The following is a 16,449-nucleotide window of genomic DNA, read 5'->3' as shown; positions in this document are numbered from 1 at the left end:
GTCAATGTATGGAACCCATTAATGTCCGTCATTACCTGAAATACAAAACTGTTCACTAAAGCCTGTAAGGATTAAAAAAATAAAAACAAGTAAATACATAATATGGCGGTGAATTATGCTTGACCCATATGCATGTACGGATTTGAAATACAAACGCATTCTAATTGGAAGGGATTTGAGGAAAACATCAATAAAATGTTTCTCTTGGAATAGAAAATCTGGCATGTCGGCTGACACTTATATAAAACAATTCAGCTAAAATCCCAAATACATTTGATTGAATTTATTAGGTTAGAGTTTCGTCGGCATGCCAATATTTTTTTAAATTTCTTAATATCATCTATACTACATATTTTAAATTGTGCTCCAGTAGACTTGGGCTCAATGGTAGCATGCCACATTGTAGAAGAAGGGGTCTCGGTTACAATAATGAAATCGGGCATTCATTTTCCCCTTTGTCCTCACGGGAGTTTCATAGTCTGATTTATTCCTTCAGCTAACAATGGACATTTAAAAATGCAGAAATTCTTACATGACTTTCGTAACATTTTTAGAGTTGTTTACGAACATTTGGTTACATATTGGAAATATATTTTTGTGTATTATGATTTTTTCTTTTGTTGTTGTTTTTTTTGCGTCATTTAATTGACTCATTAAGGACAAATGATTTTCGCTGGCTGGATTCCAATAGCATACCATGTTATTCACCGAATTTGTTTTTAAAAATCGAAATACTTGTATATGTTGAATGATTTTATACATGGATCGAGTAAACATTCAATATAAATCTACATATGGAACATTGCAATGGGCCTCCGTCTGGTGGAGTCGATAGATGTCTGCACGCATCTACGCACATTGCTTGGAAGATGACCTCGTTTTGTCATTCGCGTTCAGTTGTGAGCGCGGGTGCGTTCCAAAACTTGAGACATACAGGCACACGAAGTCATTTATTACCCATCATCATCATCATGGGTTAGTTACAATTTACACATTCAATTAATTACCAACTCTTTTTTTGTGTTCACTGAAGAATGAAGGAATGGTCGAGCAAACGATATAAATCCAATGAATGTGATGAAGAATCTTTTGTTCACACTGGTTCCCGCAGATCATGAGCTGACACTGTAAAATTTCTTGGAAAAATATATCGGATTTTTAATCAAAAATCTATTTTGTTTCCCCCTGACGGTTTAGATATGTTTTTTGGTTGGCGTTACATCATCTCCTTTGGGTTTGCACGTACATTTTATTATCTTAGCTAATGGAGTTCAGAATGGGCATGGTCACACACAGTCACTGGTACCTTTCGTCATATCGGGTAACATCTGTGATGTTGTTGGCGTTCACTGTGTTCTTATTTACGCCATCAAAATGTCTGCATATGAGAACGATTATACTAAATATTCAAACATATCAACAACACCCAGAGGGACAATGACTGCGTGAACATTAGGGCATTACAACCAAGGCCTTTGTCAATATGTTCGCCAGTAGTAACAAATTGTAAACAATTATTTCATTTTGTTTCACATGTTTTAGTGGAATCGAGCTTAAAAAATAGCAGACAATCATGCCTGTTCTGAGTCTCAACTTAACATACTGTACATCACACAGCACACATTCTTCACACCTTTAAAAAAGTTAGTTGTTCTAACTCACACGTGAGGAAGCTTTTTGGAATTTCTGAAACAGCTGATTTTTCTGCAATACATTTTATTTGCATTTTACAAGAAAATAGCCGCAGAATGTGGAAAAAAAGAAAAAATGAACCGTAAAAATATACACCAGTTAGAAGTATTTTTTTTTTTTTTGTTAAAATTTTAGATAGTTTTATACAACCTTATTTCGTGGCATATTTAACTGATTTTGTTCAATAAAATGTGCAAAATATACTAAAAAACACATCAAAGTTTCAATATCTGTTATTTATTTTGTGTTAATAATCTTCCAACTTTGCATACGATGGCTGTGCACTTGGCCCATGCAGAAATAATGTTCGTGTACATTTTTCAGGTTTGTGAAGGTGCAAAATGTAGTCCAGAACACCTCTTAAGTGTGACACCTCACGAAACGATACATGTGTGTACCAGAACAGGGACGAATGTTTACCATATAAGCAAACAGTGAACGCTTTCCGTTTTTCAGCTAACTTTTTGTTGTTTTACTAACAAATTTTCTTTGGGTGCAAGTATACACATGAAAGTCCGCAAAAGGTAGGTACAAAGAGCTATCTTATATGATTGTTCTACCTTGTGGGCGTAAGGCCTTTCACATTTCCTCACTGGCTATATTCGCATTCTTACACTTGGTTAGCTCCATATACATGGTATATGCCCCATATGTAGTACGCTTGACAAATTAACCAAGCGTTAAGGCTCACGTAATATGAAGTCAAATCTACGAATAAGAAAATAAAAATCACACAGAAAAAAAGAGTAACAACAAAGTCAGCCGAAAAATATTTAAACCTCACGTAATCATAACTTTGCAACTCTGAAAACAATGATTAAAATTTGAAGAAAATCGTCCACGGCATTTGTAAACCATTCCGTTCCGCTCGCTGGTGGGTAGTCTGCCGTCACAAATATGGGTGGGTCGATCGTTTGACGTTGTTGCCTGGTTTATTTAGCGTTTTGCATGATGGACTTTGGCGTCGTTATTATTTTACATCCATTTTTCTTGTGATAATTCCCTGAAATGTGGTGGACTGTCAGAGTTGGAAGGTGCTATTCGCTCTCACATTGGTGGACAGTAAAATTCACTGCTCCACCGCAAACAATATGTAATGCGGTTTGTAATTCCTCTTTTTCTCGATGGGAAAACTTTAGTCATGTGAAAAAGTTCTCGTGTTCCTTGCTCGTCCATCCGTCTGTGGTGTCTGTCTGATTTCTGCTTGCCTGCTGGTTAGTTGGTTAAGAAATGGGAAGTGAATTAAGATTATATTTCCACTCTCCATATACCACTCTGGATACATTAATTAAATGACTGTAGGTAGTAGATAACAGGGAAAATGCACTGAAGTGGAACAATGACAAATGGGCTCGAATTAACGAGATACTCTGTTAGAAGTGACATGGGAAGATTTTCCCATATAACGAGGCAATCTTAGGAAACTTTAAATTATGGTTACTCCGAGAATCGACATGAAATATAGTCGCAACCGTTTGCACTTTGTAAATTGTAAAATGTTTTTTTTTAGGTTCTAAAGGAATTGATCTCTACATTTTTGCTCCCCAGTGTTGAGTGTGTACTGTTTGTTTATTGTCTGTACCAAAAATATTTTGTTTTATTTTTTAATAACATTTGTATAAATTTATTGAATTTTATCAAAAATGGTATACGACAGCTTCAACTCTTTGTACACATTTAGGTCATGTTTGTGTCATTTCACTTTCAGACACCTCTTTTAAAAGAACTCACTCTGTCAAGGCATGTGGAATAGCCCCATGGAAGATGTTGTGAGACGTCTGTTCCGTTCGTTCGTTCAACCACACCCCCATGATTTCAAGTTCACCCATATGAATTAATTCGTTGACACGTTTATAAGTGTTGGCAATTTCGCATTTTAACCAGTTTGCAAATTTGGTTTTTGCTTCTTTTGATGGAATGTTCTCTACTACCGTTTCGAGGAAGTAGTACATAGATAAGGTTGTGCTACTTTTTGATTATGCTGATTCTTTCAATAAACTTCTTTGGGTGTAGCTTTTACAAAATTGTAATGTTTGGAAAAGCGAAAAAAACATTTGTGGAATTTTTATTCCTTATCAAACAAATTATTTGAAAATACGAAGATCATTCATCAAAAACAAAATATTTATAGTGTACCTACAGACATCGACTGCCATTATTTGCAGACTTTTTGCATGAGTGTATATCTAATTTTGAGAAATGCATTATTAAAGCATTTGAAGATAAAAATGTAAAGCATTTTGTTTTAATTTCGCCAAAAACGTATGTAGCAGATTCAGACGATAAAGACTACACTACTATGAGCAGCAGACTTATTTGGTTAAATGCAGACGGACGACATGCAGACAGTGTGGATAATATATTGTTTACAATTAAATGTTCTAAATTTGTTATAGGCAGAATTATTGTCATTATCTTTACGATTTATCTTTATTTATTATCTTCTTTTGACCCCCAAGACCATTATTCCTCGTAGTAGCAGCTCCAAATGTAGTGCTATGAACAGAAAGTCTTCCGTATTTCGTGCATGCACTTCCCAATCTATTTTCTCATCTATTTTTACTTAATTTGTGAAGAAGATGAAGTGGCTGGCAGTGGAGTCAACGTGCCATATCGTGGTGTTGGTTTCGTGTGTTTTGCAGACATGCCGACATTGGGTAGGTCTAATGATGCACCATCTTTGTGAGGTTGTTTACTGTTTCTGGCAAACTAAAATGTTTTTTTTTTTATTTTTGATCCCAAGTCATTGACATCGAGCAAACTAGTAGAAGAAATCGAAATTTTCCACGAGATTTTATGATGATAAAAAGGCTGCAGATATCTGATTGCTTTGCAAATTGCGTAAATGCAATGGACTTTTTTTTTGAAGTTTTTTTTTTGTAACTGGTGGCACCCGCCTGTAAAATGGAGCAACAGACTTTAATTTTAAACAAAACTATCGATAATCAAATGATACAAAATCACCATATAACTTTGGAATGAATGCTGTGTGCATAATCTTCAACAGACACTATTTTTGGTAGGGAATTATTGCTGGTGTTCTCGTTTCGTCGATGGGTGTTTGGGTATGTGTGTGGTTTTGTTGCATCGCCCACAGCAATGTCAATATAAAGAAACTCGTTGAAATCTTTATAAATAGCTAGACATCATTTATTTTTAATACAGACTGAAGATCCTCTTCAAAACGGAGACTACCGGAATGAAACAGTTGCTCCACAAATAGGCAAAATAGGCCAGGTTTATTGTGATAAATTGCGGCCATATGTCAAATATGGTGGGGAGTAATCATATTTTGCGATAAGAAAAAACACGCGGGCATTGAATAACGCCCTGGGACATTCGATCATCATTATTTACAATTTTTGTTTTGAAGATCTTCTCTTCCAAACAAGGAATTGTTGCTGAAAAATAAAAACATTTGTTGTCTCCAAAAAAAAAAAAAAAAACAACAAACAAAAAAACATCAGTCGGCGATGCAGTTACATTTTTGTCATTCTTGGTTTGACGAACAACAATTCGTAGAATGTTGAGTGCCCAAAATATTTTGACCCAAACTAAATCAAAAACCTGCTGCTTTCCGATGTTTCGACTAACCAATTTCTTTGATTTTCAAAAGATCTTGGTGAATTTGTACACCCCGATATAAATCCATGACAAGATATGGCTACGAAGGGGCATACTATGAGAAGCTAGCATTCAAAAAATCTTATTACGAATAGATAGCTGAAGAAGAAAAACCTCAAAAAGCCTCCGGCGGTTTCAAAATGCCCATTTATTTGTATTAGCCTTATATTTTCTCCCACTGTATCACTATAACTTCATTGACAAGATTGTATGCCGAATAGGACTCAATTAATCAATTCATGACGATCAAGAATATTCGTCCTGCATCTTAAAAATATACGCTTGGAAACATATTTTTTTCTTTTAGCGAACTATTATATGTTTTCTCCTAAGTTGCCGCATTTATATCATTTTTCTAATTTATTTCGTAGTTCATGAAAGTAAGACAAACCCAAAGATAACAAGTAGAACATTTAACTCAACAAATGCCAGGCGGGCTTTAGATTTTCTCTGGAACGAATCAATGGCATCTTCTTTTGTTCAATTTGTTTTGGTAGAAACGCACAAATAAACTAGAGTAAAACTTCTTAGCTTGATGACAATTGGGTCCACCAAAGTAAACACTGGCAAATAAAAAGTTAGTATGTCATGTGTTTAGCGATCACTTTCATCTTGATTTCTCTTTTCCAGACAAAGACCCAATAAAAAATCATACCTTCCATATTGAGTTCTTTTCTAAGTAATCGTTCATAAAACACCGCTGATCAGCAGCCTTTTCCAATAGCAAACATTACTACTGCAAGTCCAATTGTACACCATTACCGACATTTTTTCAACCACCAGACTAAATAATGGTCCAGTGATGCACATAGTTGCATTAGTCACTCAGCCAATGGAATTGGTGTATTTGAAGGTTTCCATACCATGGAGATGTGGCTAATGATTCACACGAGTTTTGCAAACAATGAAGCTACATTAGATGTGTTGATATTTCAGATTAAGAAATATCTTTAGTATTTTGCGGTAAATTACATCTGACTAATTGTTTTTTTCTCCTTTTGTATTTCTTTTACAGACACACCATCGCACCAATGAAGAGCGAGTGCCCAACCCACATTCAGCACATGACATCAGTAACAGCCTAGGACACTCACATCATGGCCCGCATCACAGTTTGCAACATTCTGGGCGGACAAGCTTGCGACATTCCATATCGGCTACGTCGAGTAGCACTCCCGCATCGCCTCAATTGAGTGGAATCATAACAGCGTCGGGGGGTCAGTTACTTTCAAATGGCCACCATTACCAGTCGCAATCATCGTCGCAATCGTCGATTGTCTCTACTATACCGGCTTCTCAGAGGCTGCTGGAAGAAGTCCTTTCGAAGGGTGCTCCTTATCCTATGATTGTATTGCCAGCCAATGGCTATTGGGTGGATGGTACAGAACACGAGTGCACATATGATTCCCGCGGGGTTCCAATGTTGCCTCAGACTACATGGATGGCAAAATTTGAGACGGACGATACGGCGAAATGCTATCGACGCTTTTATGTGGGACGAGAACATTCAAACTTGGTGGGATACGATGAACTGTTGGGGCCTGTTTTGATTTCCATCAAATCTGAGAATGTTGCAAGTCAGGAGCATATTCGTATCCTATTGCGCCTAAAGACGGGCACCATGCACGAACTGCTTCCAATGTCCTGTCTGGGCCCTCATCCCAGTCCCAACAAGATGGTTCGTTTACTGAAGGACAATGTAAGCGTCGACTGTTTCATGCCCGTATTATGCCCAAAAGCCTCCCAATTGATTGGCGTTTATGACGAACATGTGTTAGTATCTAATTTTAAATTCGGAGTTCTATACCAAAGACATGGCCAAACCACCGAGGAAGAGCTCTTCAGTAATAATAAGTCCTCACCAGCCTTCGAGGAGTTCCTTGATGTTCTAGGCCAACGTATCAGGCTGAAAGACCATAAGGGTTATCGTGGTGGCTTAGATATACAGAATGGCCATACCGGAGACACTGCCATCTATGAAGTGTTCAAAGAGCGCGAAGTTATATTTCACGTTTCCACAATGTTGCCCCACACGGAGGGTGATCCACAGCAATTGCAACGAAAACGTCACATTGGTAACGATATTGTGGCCATCGTTTTCCAAGAATCGAATACCCCATTCTCACCGGACATGATAGCTAGCCACTTCCTGCACGCCTTTATTGTCATACAGCCGCTGGAACCGAATACGCCCAATACGCGATACAAGGTTAGCGTAACAGCCCGTGACGATGTTCCATTCTTCGGGCCTACTCTGCCCAATCCCGCTGTATTCCGCAAGGGTCAGGAATTTAAGGAATTCATTTTAACGAAATTGATCAATGCTGAAAATGCCTGCTACAAGGCAGAAAAATTTGCTAAACTAGAACTACGGACTCGAACGTCTCTTTTACAAAATCTGGTTGATGAGCTGAAGGAGAAGACTAGAGAATTTCTGGGAGCAGATCTTTCTGGCACTGTTGCTGTCAGTAGTCCTACTCCAGAGACGCCGAAGGCGGACACTACCACGGCGGGATCACGTTTTATTGACACATTCAAAAAAGCTTTGATTTCCCGCGTAAGATCACAAAGCGTGGACACCAGCACCATTGCCCCTGCAGAGAAATTTTGTGTATCAACTAAAATGAATTCATCCGCAACTAGCACCCATTCGAAGAAGGACTCCAGTTTGACGGAAACGCCTAACTTAAACGTAAGTAACAAAGTCAATCTACAGTGAATCTGCCAAAATGCTAATAGCCTCCTTTTCTCAATCTTCAGACTTGTAGTCGCACTACTTCTTCAAAATCCTCTTCGAAATCCAAATCGCCGAATGAATCGACATCGTCATCACCCGATATTACTTCACGGGGCCCGCTCCAGAATGGCAATAATGCTAGCACAAATAATAATAATGGTCATTGCACCGGCAAAGATTTACAAAATGGAAATAATTCCACTTCCAATGTGCCGAACTCTAATGCGGGTGCAAATGCTGGAGCTGGTGGGACTGCCACCATGTCAGAGACAAGTGACGACTCTAGCCTTAATAGTGTTGATCTCGATCCAATGATGGGCCATCTGGATGGTGGCGCTGCCTACATCGACAGCGACACCGGTCTGGAGTCCATGTCATCGGCCGAAGCCAATAACAAGGCTTGCTCTCTATGTTTAGATGGTTCCCAAACTATGATGGGATCATCGCCCAGCAATGAGACAATAGTTGTGATTGAAAATTTGCGACAGGAGGTTACACGCCTTAAATGCGACAAATTGGATTTGCTGCGTCAAAATGTGGTAAGTACCTAAACTTCGCTATTCCTCTTGGATATGTTTCACTGATCTCACTGATCTTTGTTTATCTTCTTTAGACCTGCCAACGCGATATCAAACGCTACAGAGAACGGGAACTTTCACTTCAAGGTGATTTAGCTGCTGCGGGCAAAGAAATTCTACGATTAAGGGATCTACTCAAGGAGTATGTACCGGAAGTGGCTGCATCACCCCTCTCAATATCGCCGATTTAATGCAATCACTCGCCCACACAACGAAATATTCTACAGCAAGAATTTTGAATTACGCTAAAATCGAAGTTTGCAAAGCAAATCATTATTACAAAAACCAATAACCATTGTGCCGTGTAAAACACTTGCTAACCCCGAATAATGCTAAGCGCTTGATGCAAAACAATCTGTGAAATGTTCTTGAAGAAGCGATCTCTCAAGAAACCCGCAAAAACGTTCGACGACGAGTGGTGGATGCATTCCAATGCACTCATCAAATAAATGAAATGAAGCTCCCCTCCCGACCCCTTGCACATACAGTGAGATTGAGAAAACCACCTCCGTCTAGGTGGGGCGGAGGCAAGCACTCTGTCGTAACTAACAACCATAACCCCTGTCTTTAAACTTACACACCAACACAAATATTTACACCAAAAAGTAAAATTAAGTATACTTTTAGATATTATAAAAAAACTACAACAACAACAAGATTAAAAAAAACAAACTCCTCCCTATTTGTATACTAAGATACGAAATCAAGTAATCAATCAATCAATCTCGGAACAAGCTCCAACAATCAGATTTGATACTATCGATTATGTGCTTAACCCCCACTACATATAGGGATTATGGTAAAACCATTTTTTTTTTTTGTTATTAAACACAGTGAAGTAGTAGATCATCGTAATAAAAATAATCGAAATTGTTATTAAACACAGTGAAGTAGTAGATCATCGTAATAAAAATAATCGAAATTGTTATCAGAATGAGCTTGTGTAGTAGTAAATATACAAAATAACATAAAAAAACAATTTAATTCAGTATTTATTTAATAATTATTTAGAAAATATGAAGAGCGTAGCACTGCAAAAAACAGAATATTCGGCATCGATGCACCGATGAAAGGCTAGAGTGGTTCATATGTAGAATATCTCTAAATATTGGACTCTTTTTTTTCTTAAAAAAGTCTTTTATCGCATCTACAACCAAAAAGGGAATATTGTCAAAATAGGTTACATCTCTCAAAAATAACTAAATGCAACTATTATTTTTTTCTCAAGTAAAAATCAATCAATATTGTTACTGACGCAGGACATTGATACTGTAATTCCAACCATTGAAGAAGTTTCAATTAAAAATTGAAAGAAAATGTTTTTGTGGTACATTGAATTTAAATCAATGGTAGTCATAAGCTTCAACGTTTCGACATTTACATACATTTCCAGTACATGCCACTTCCGATAGCCCTTCGTTAAATGTGCTCGATGTGCCGAAATTATATCACAAAACAATAAAAAGTAGAGAATCATTATACCAAATAATAGTAGTATGTGACATTCATATGTATGAACTGATCAGTCATAGTTGTCTGTCTCACTTTTTCCACAACACCCACTTGAAAGCCAACCCATTATCTAGCAATGGGTAACAATCAACTACAAATGTACTCGTAGAAGCACAGCACAGACTTTGCAACTTCAGTGAAATGTTTACATCCAATCCGTATTCCACCCTTCGTCCCCTTGTACATAAGTATTCTCTATTTTTATATCTCGTAATGTTTTTTAGTAATTTTATAATTATTTATATATTTCTTATGCAATGGATGATACTCTTTTTCCCATTGCCGTATTTGCATACATACCCAAATCTAATGTAGAGAACATGTCGAAAGTCAGCAATTTACTTAGTTTTAATGCTGTTAAACAATGATATGAAATAAAACACCTTAAACTCAAATCGATGGCAGTTTGTTTAAGCCACATCATTGGGATCATTGGCGAATTCAAGGTACTACAAAATGTGTATTTTTGTCACAAAATACCGTTGTTTAATTTTTTTAAATAAATGCAATCATGTATCACCATCTTGAATTTTTGTGTAAATTGACAGAAACTGTTTTCATTTTTTTACTTTTTTTTTGTTAAAATCTTGAATTAAAAAATAAAAAGTACATATGAAACTCATAATTAAACAAAAACCTACGACTTTTATTTCTTGGGGGCCTTTATTAAAATCCCAGCAAAAAACTACACTCATAGAAAAAAGACTGAAGTTAATAGCAAACGCTATCTGCTGTTTTTCAGCAAACAAAATCCCGTTTTTAGATTTTTTGGCTAAAACAGCAAACAATCTGTTATTTTGGAATAGCGGACATACCGCTGAAAAGTCAGCAGTTTGCTGAAAATTTCTGCTGATCGATCCGAATAAAATTATAAATTCCCTCCGGTCAAATGAGTAATAGTCAAATGATATATGTTATATATCTGTCATTTCTTTCGTAGTCCCATTAGAGAAAATTATTTCAATAATTTCTAGATTTGGAAAAAATTAAGGTACCATGGTAACTGGTTATAGCCTTTTTTACATTTTTTTTTTTTGCAACTTAAAGGTGGGCATTAAGTTCGAAGCCGCTAAAATCGAAAACAAATCAGTAAAAACGTATAAAATTATACCTCTTTTTAAAACTTGATGGGAAATGCCTTAAAGCAACTTTTCATAAAGTTTTTTTTTATTATTTATAATGGATTATTAGAGAAAAGTAATTGTGAAAAATGGATTCTAGCAACTAAAATCGAACATAATACCGCGAGCCGACTAAACTGTCAATAATTATTTTATTGGGTTTGATGGAATTCTACGTATTTCACATATTTAATGAATGTAGAAGTTCTTGTTTTATATAATTTATTTTATTTCATAATGTCTAATTCAACTAATGCAGTTTGCTATTTCAGCAGCTATGTTCTTCCAATGCTCTTTTAGCAAACACAAACAAATGTAGAAGTTCTTGTTTTATATAATTTATTTTATTTCATAATGTCTAATTCAACTAATGCAGTTTGTTATTTCAGCAGCTATGTTCTTCCAATGCTCTTTTAGCAAGCACTTTTGCTAATTCAGCACCGTGGTGCAATGGTTAGCATGCCCGCCTTGCATACACAAGGTCGTGGGTTCGATTCCTGCTTCGACCGAACATTAAAAAGTTTTTCAGCGGTTGATTATCCCACCTCAGTAATGCTGGTGACATTTCTGAGGGTTTCAAAGCTTTCACTGCAATGTGGAACGCTGTTCGGACTCGGCTATAAAAAGGAGGTCCCTTGTCATTGAGCTTAACATGGAATCGGGCAGCACTCAGTGATAAGAGAGAAGTTCACCAGTGTGGTATCACAATGGACTGAATAGTCTAAGAGAGCCTGATACATTACACAATGGTTAACTTATAATGACAATAATAAATACTTCTCGCTAGCATGTGAAGATTATTCGCAAAATGTAATGCGGTTGACCGTTAATGGCTTAATAAAATATAATACATTATAGCACAATTAAGTATAAATATTAACATAATTGAGCGTTTACTTAAAAAACTCGAAAAGAGTATTTAAAGTAACGGTAAGTAACGTTTCATAATAATAGGGCTGTTTTCTTTTTGCACTGGATACAACATTTGTATGGGCTATCCAGAACATCGTTGCACTGGTGTTCTATCCAGAACATCTCATCAGTGCAAGTCGCGCCGATCTTGCCAGATTGTGTTTTGATAAAGTGACGCTTCATCGATTCACAATAGCACTTTATTGTGACTAATTTATTTATTTCAACTTTATTAGTAACATAGCCTCATAGAGGCCCTATTCGTTACAAAATATATTATTGGTTAAACTTCAAATATTTCTTAAACACTAATAATAATAATTAAAAATTAAATAAATATGATATCTATAAGGTATCTCTATATCCTACTGACAAATCAATTTTACCTTAAAAAAATGTAATGAGACCGTTAATGTAAACTACTAAGTTTCTAAAAGTAAAACTAATAACAATGATAATAAAAATACAAACAAAAATTTTGATTACATGACACTAAATTATTAAACTAATAAAAAATTGAAAAAAAAAACAATTAAATCATTAATAAACTAAAACTAAAAATTTAAAAATTTATTTAAAAAATTATTGGGCATAAATAACAATTATGTACATTAAAGAATTATGGCAATTACTTTTGAAGATAATGAATTTAATTATATTTGTACTTTTACCGATTTAATGAAATGAATTGATTTTATTTATTATTAATCCCAGATAACAACAACTAAAAAAACATGAGATATCAATTACAAATACTTAAGAATAAGGTATTCTTGGAGTTTACTTTAATATGTTTTCGAGTTGCAATTAAATAGTTTCAAAAAGAGGGGTAGGCGGTTGTATGTACGGGCGATTCTCACTTGGAATGATCTTTCTAATACAGATGTTAGTTTCGGAATCATAATCTGCGGATTCCTCGACGAAATCGAAAAACATGAAATTCAAAGTGGTATAGTGTCATAAATAATCGCAGCAGTAAATATTTATTACTAATTGGAGCATTTCATACATTAAAAATGCAAGATTTCACTTATTTTCTGTGATTGTTTTTGAACAGCTGATGACAGTGTTGCATATTTTTGGAGATGTCCTGGATAAACGAGTACTCTGTTTTCTTTTAGTCCTTCACGGCTTAGGGTATCCAGTGCTAAAAGAAAACAGCCCTAATGGTGTTTTAATTAATTACCTTACCGCATTATATTAAATAAAGGCTTTATTACATTTACATTTATTACTTTTCTTTCTATTTTAATTGTGATATTAAACGAAAGTTTAATCTGTTTTAGATGAATTCTGTGGACCTTTGACAAAACCAATCACATGGAAATTCTCGGAACAACGATATTGTTAGCAAATAATTGAATTTCTTATTTTAATCAAAGATTTTATAAAAAAAATGATAAATTTTTTTGGGGGAATGAAATATATCTCAGGACATACGATGAAAACTAAAAATTATGTACTCTCACGATACTAACAAAAAAGGAGAACATACTTTACACTGATAAAAATGAAAAAAATGATTGTATAACAATCGGTGCAAACAACAAGAGAAGACGATATTATATCTTAGATTGACGCATCGAAAAAAATCACATTAAAGAAACGGTTCAAACAAAATCACACAAAAAAACGCATCGAAAAAAAAATTCACATTAAAAAACGGTTCAAAAAATCATACCAAAAAAGGTTAAAAAAATCACACAAAAAAACGCATCGCCAAAAAATGACATCAAAAAATGATTATGATATACTCACAAGTTCTACGAAACTCAGGCTAGGACTTCTTGCAAGAGGACTTATATCGTATTTTCTTAAAAAATTACCATACATTTTTTTTTACTCTTTCCTTGACACCTATGATATACGTCCGTTTCCAATTCGACAACAAAATTTGAAGTGACTTGCTTTTCGACATAGAGAAACCAAAATCAATTTTCTTTCGTTTGAAATACGAAAGAAAGCTTTTATTCGACATACAGAAACAAGACATTTGTCAAAAGTCCACAGAATTTATTCCATTCCTTTGAGATTATCTCCAGAAAATCCAAATAAACACTCTCCTGATGAAGAAGCTGAAAATTCACGGCAGCGAAAGGTCGAGAAAAATACAATGAAAACAATTTGTTTTATTTACTAAAAAATAAAAAACAAATTGACCAAAAAGCCCAAGTAAAAATAAAGATTAAATCGGAATTTAAATACAAACCTTTTCCTATATTTCTCTACAGAACGAGAGAAGGTAATCGGAGACACTCGTTTGAAACTTCACACATTTTATTCTATTACAAAAAGTTTTATTTCACATGGAATCTGCATAACATATATAGTAAATTAATAAATATTTTACATTTCAATTTTTCTATTGCAAAACTAAAACTTTAATCACAAAAAATAAAGACTCCAGTAAGAATAAAGAAAAAGATACCTTAAGTACTACCTTACACTCTTTAAATTATTTACGTGAGTCGAAACCACATCCGCAAAATGTTCTCTCGAAATTTCTTCTTTATTTTAAATATTTGACTAAGTATGATTATATAACCACGTGAGTTCAACAGCTATTGATTAATCTGGCTTCACTTTTTATTCGAAAGAGTAAATTTTATCGTATTTTTTAATAATAAAAAATTGCATAAAATGCAATTGCAGTAAATTCCAGAATATTCATACTTATAAAAGGTCGCAAACGTTAGTAAGGGTCATTGGAATAAGTTGATTAGACTCCAACGTTAATGTGTCAAATTGTTGGTCATGTTGGCAATCGTATGAGTGTGGATATTTAAAAAGGTATGCTGAGTAAATGAAAACAAAATTTCAATTTCATTCGTTCTTTGGTTTGATGAATGTGGAAACTTAAATTAAAATACTGCTATATGTGAAATAACCATCTCAGGGACTTCTGCAATGGTATTGTTCCTTAAATAATTGCCCCATGACAATCCTAAAATGAGTGGGCTAAGCAATGTGAGCAATTTTGATTTTTCATTTGATTTTTAATTTTATCTAAATGACTTACATATATGTACCTAAGACATGGAGGGCGCTTAATATACTAATATTTTTGGTATATGAGATTCAACAAGTTGTGGGAAGCAAATCAATCCACACTTTGTTTTTTTTTTGTTTGGAATTCATAGACATATTCCATTAATATCACACTAAATGGAGAAAAAGAAACTTTTGATTGAAAGTTGAGGTATTCCAATACCTGTCATATAAATTATGTTACTTATATTAAAAGCTTACAAATATAGATATATATTTGTGAATGCGAGAGTTTAGATAAAACAGTACTATATGGAGGCTTCGCACAGCCTCAGCCTGGAAGCACAAAATATTTCCTACTCAACTTCAATAACTTTGCCATTAGGCTGGGAGAGAAAGAACGCGATCTTAGTGGAATTGCCACGTGATGTTGATAAATGACAGGGTTATATCGAAGGAAACAGGTTTATAAATATAAAAAGAATGTTCAAACAGCTATGACAATATAAAGAAATGAATTGGACAAATTTGGGGTGAAAACCTATGCGACATAAAGAAAAAAGTTTACACGCATAAAGCATTGGTATATGAATCATAACCTTATTAATTCAAATTATTTATCCATCGGATAATGATGGAGTTACCCAGCCGTATTTTTCATGGGTTTTTACCAGTGAACGAAAAGCTTCTTCAGCTCTGCGTCTAAAAACAAAATACACGTAAAATATGCTGTTTTAAATATCAGTGATTTTGTACGAACCTGCTGAATTCCTTTGTATTTTTGGTTTTTCGCATAATGCGGCCTTGTCCTTTTACCAGGCTAGCTGCAAATTCTCGGAACAACGATATTGTTAGCAAATAATTGAATTTCTTATTTTAATCAAAGATTTTATAAAAAAAATGATAAATTTTTTTGGGGGAATGAAATATATCTCAGGACATACGATGAAAACTAAAAATTATGTACTCTCACGATACTAACAAAAAAGGAGAACATACTTTACACTCATAAAAATGAAAAAAATGATTGTATAACAATCGGTGCAAACAACAAGAGAAGACGATATTATATCTTAGATTGACGCATCGAAAAAAATCACATTAAAGAAACGGTTCAAACAAAATCACACAAAAAAAACGCATCGAAAAAAAAATTCACATTAAAAAACGGTTCAAAAAATCATACCAAAAAAGGTTAAAAAAATCACACAAAAAAACGCATCGCCAAAAAATGACATCAAAAAATGATTATGATATACTCACAAGTTCTACGAAACTCAGGCTA

The 16,449-nt window shown here is 34.7% G+C and overlaps 1 protein-coding gene and 1 long non-coding RNA gene across 10 annotated transcripts in view; one reads left to right on the top strand and one right to left on the bottom strand.

The window, feature by feature from the left end:
• Positions 1 to 10,538, top strand: part of RapGAP1 (Rap GTPase activating protein 1) — a 93,675-nt gene extending 83,137 nt beyond the window's left edge. For all 9 annotated transcript variants that reach the window (XM_075297993.1, XM_075297995.1, XM_075297996.1 and 6 more), the window contains 3 exons: positions 6,332 to 8,008; positions 8,077 to 8,592; positions 8,667 to 10,538. In XM_075297993.1, the coding sequence (XP_075154108.1) occupies positions 6,332 to 8,008; positions 8,077 to 8,592; positions 8,667 to 8,822 (2,349 nt within the window). In that variant the 3' untranslated portion in view covers positions 8,823 to 10,538. The remainder of the gene's footprint in view (positions 1 to 6,331; positions 8,009 to 8,076; positions 8,593 to 8,666) is intronic.
• Positions 10,539 to 14,435: 3,897 nt separating this feature from the next.
• Positions 14,436 to 16,153, bottom strand: LOC142227435 (uncharacterized). Its single transcript, XR_012719834.1, has 2 exons — positions 15,925 to 16,153; positions 14,436 to 15,866 (listed from the first exon to the last, which is right to left on the bottom strand). It is a non-coding gene; the product is annotated as an uncharacterized LOC142227435 (long non-coding RNA).
• Positions 16,154 to 16,449: the final 296 nt, after the last annotated feature.

Source organism: Haematobia irritans, chromosome 2, assembly GCF_050003625.1.
Source record: "Haematobia irritans isolate KBUSLIRL chromosome 2, ASM5000362v1, whole genome shotgun sequence".
Classification (NCBI taxonomy): Eukaryota; Metazoa; Arthropoda; class Insecta; order Diptera; family Muscidae; genus Haematobia; species Haematobia irritans.
Note: the sequence above shows the minus strand (reverse complement) of the source record. Positions and strands in the feature narration are given on the sequence as shown.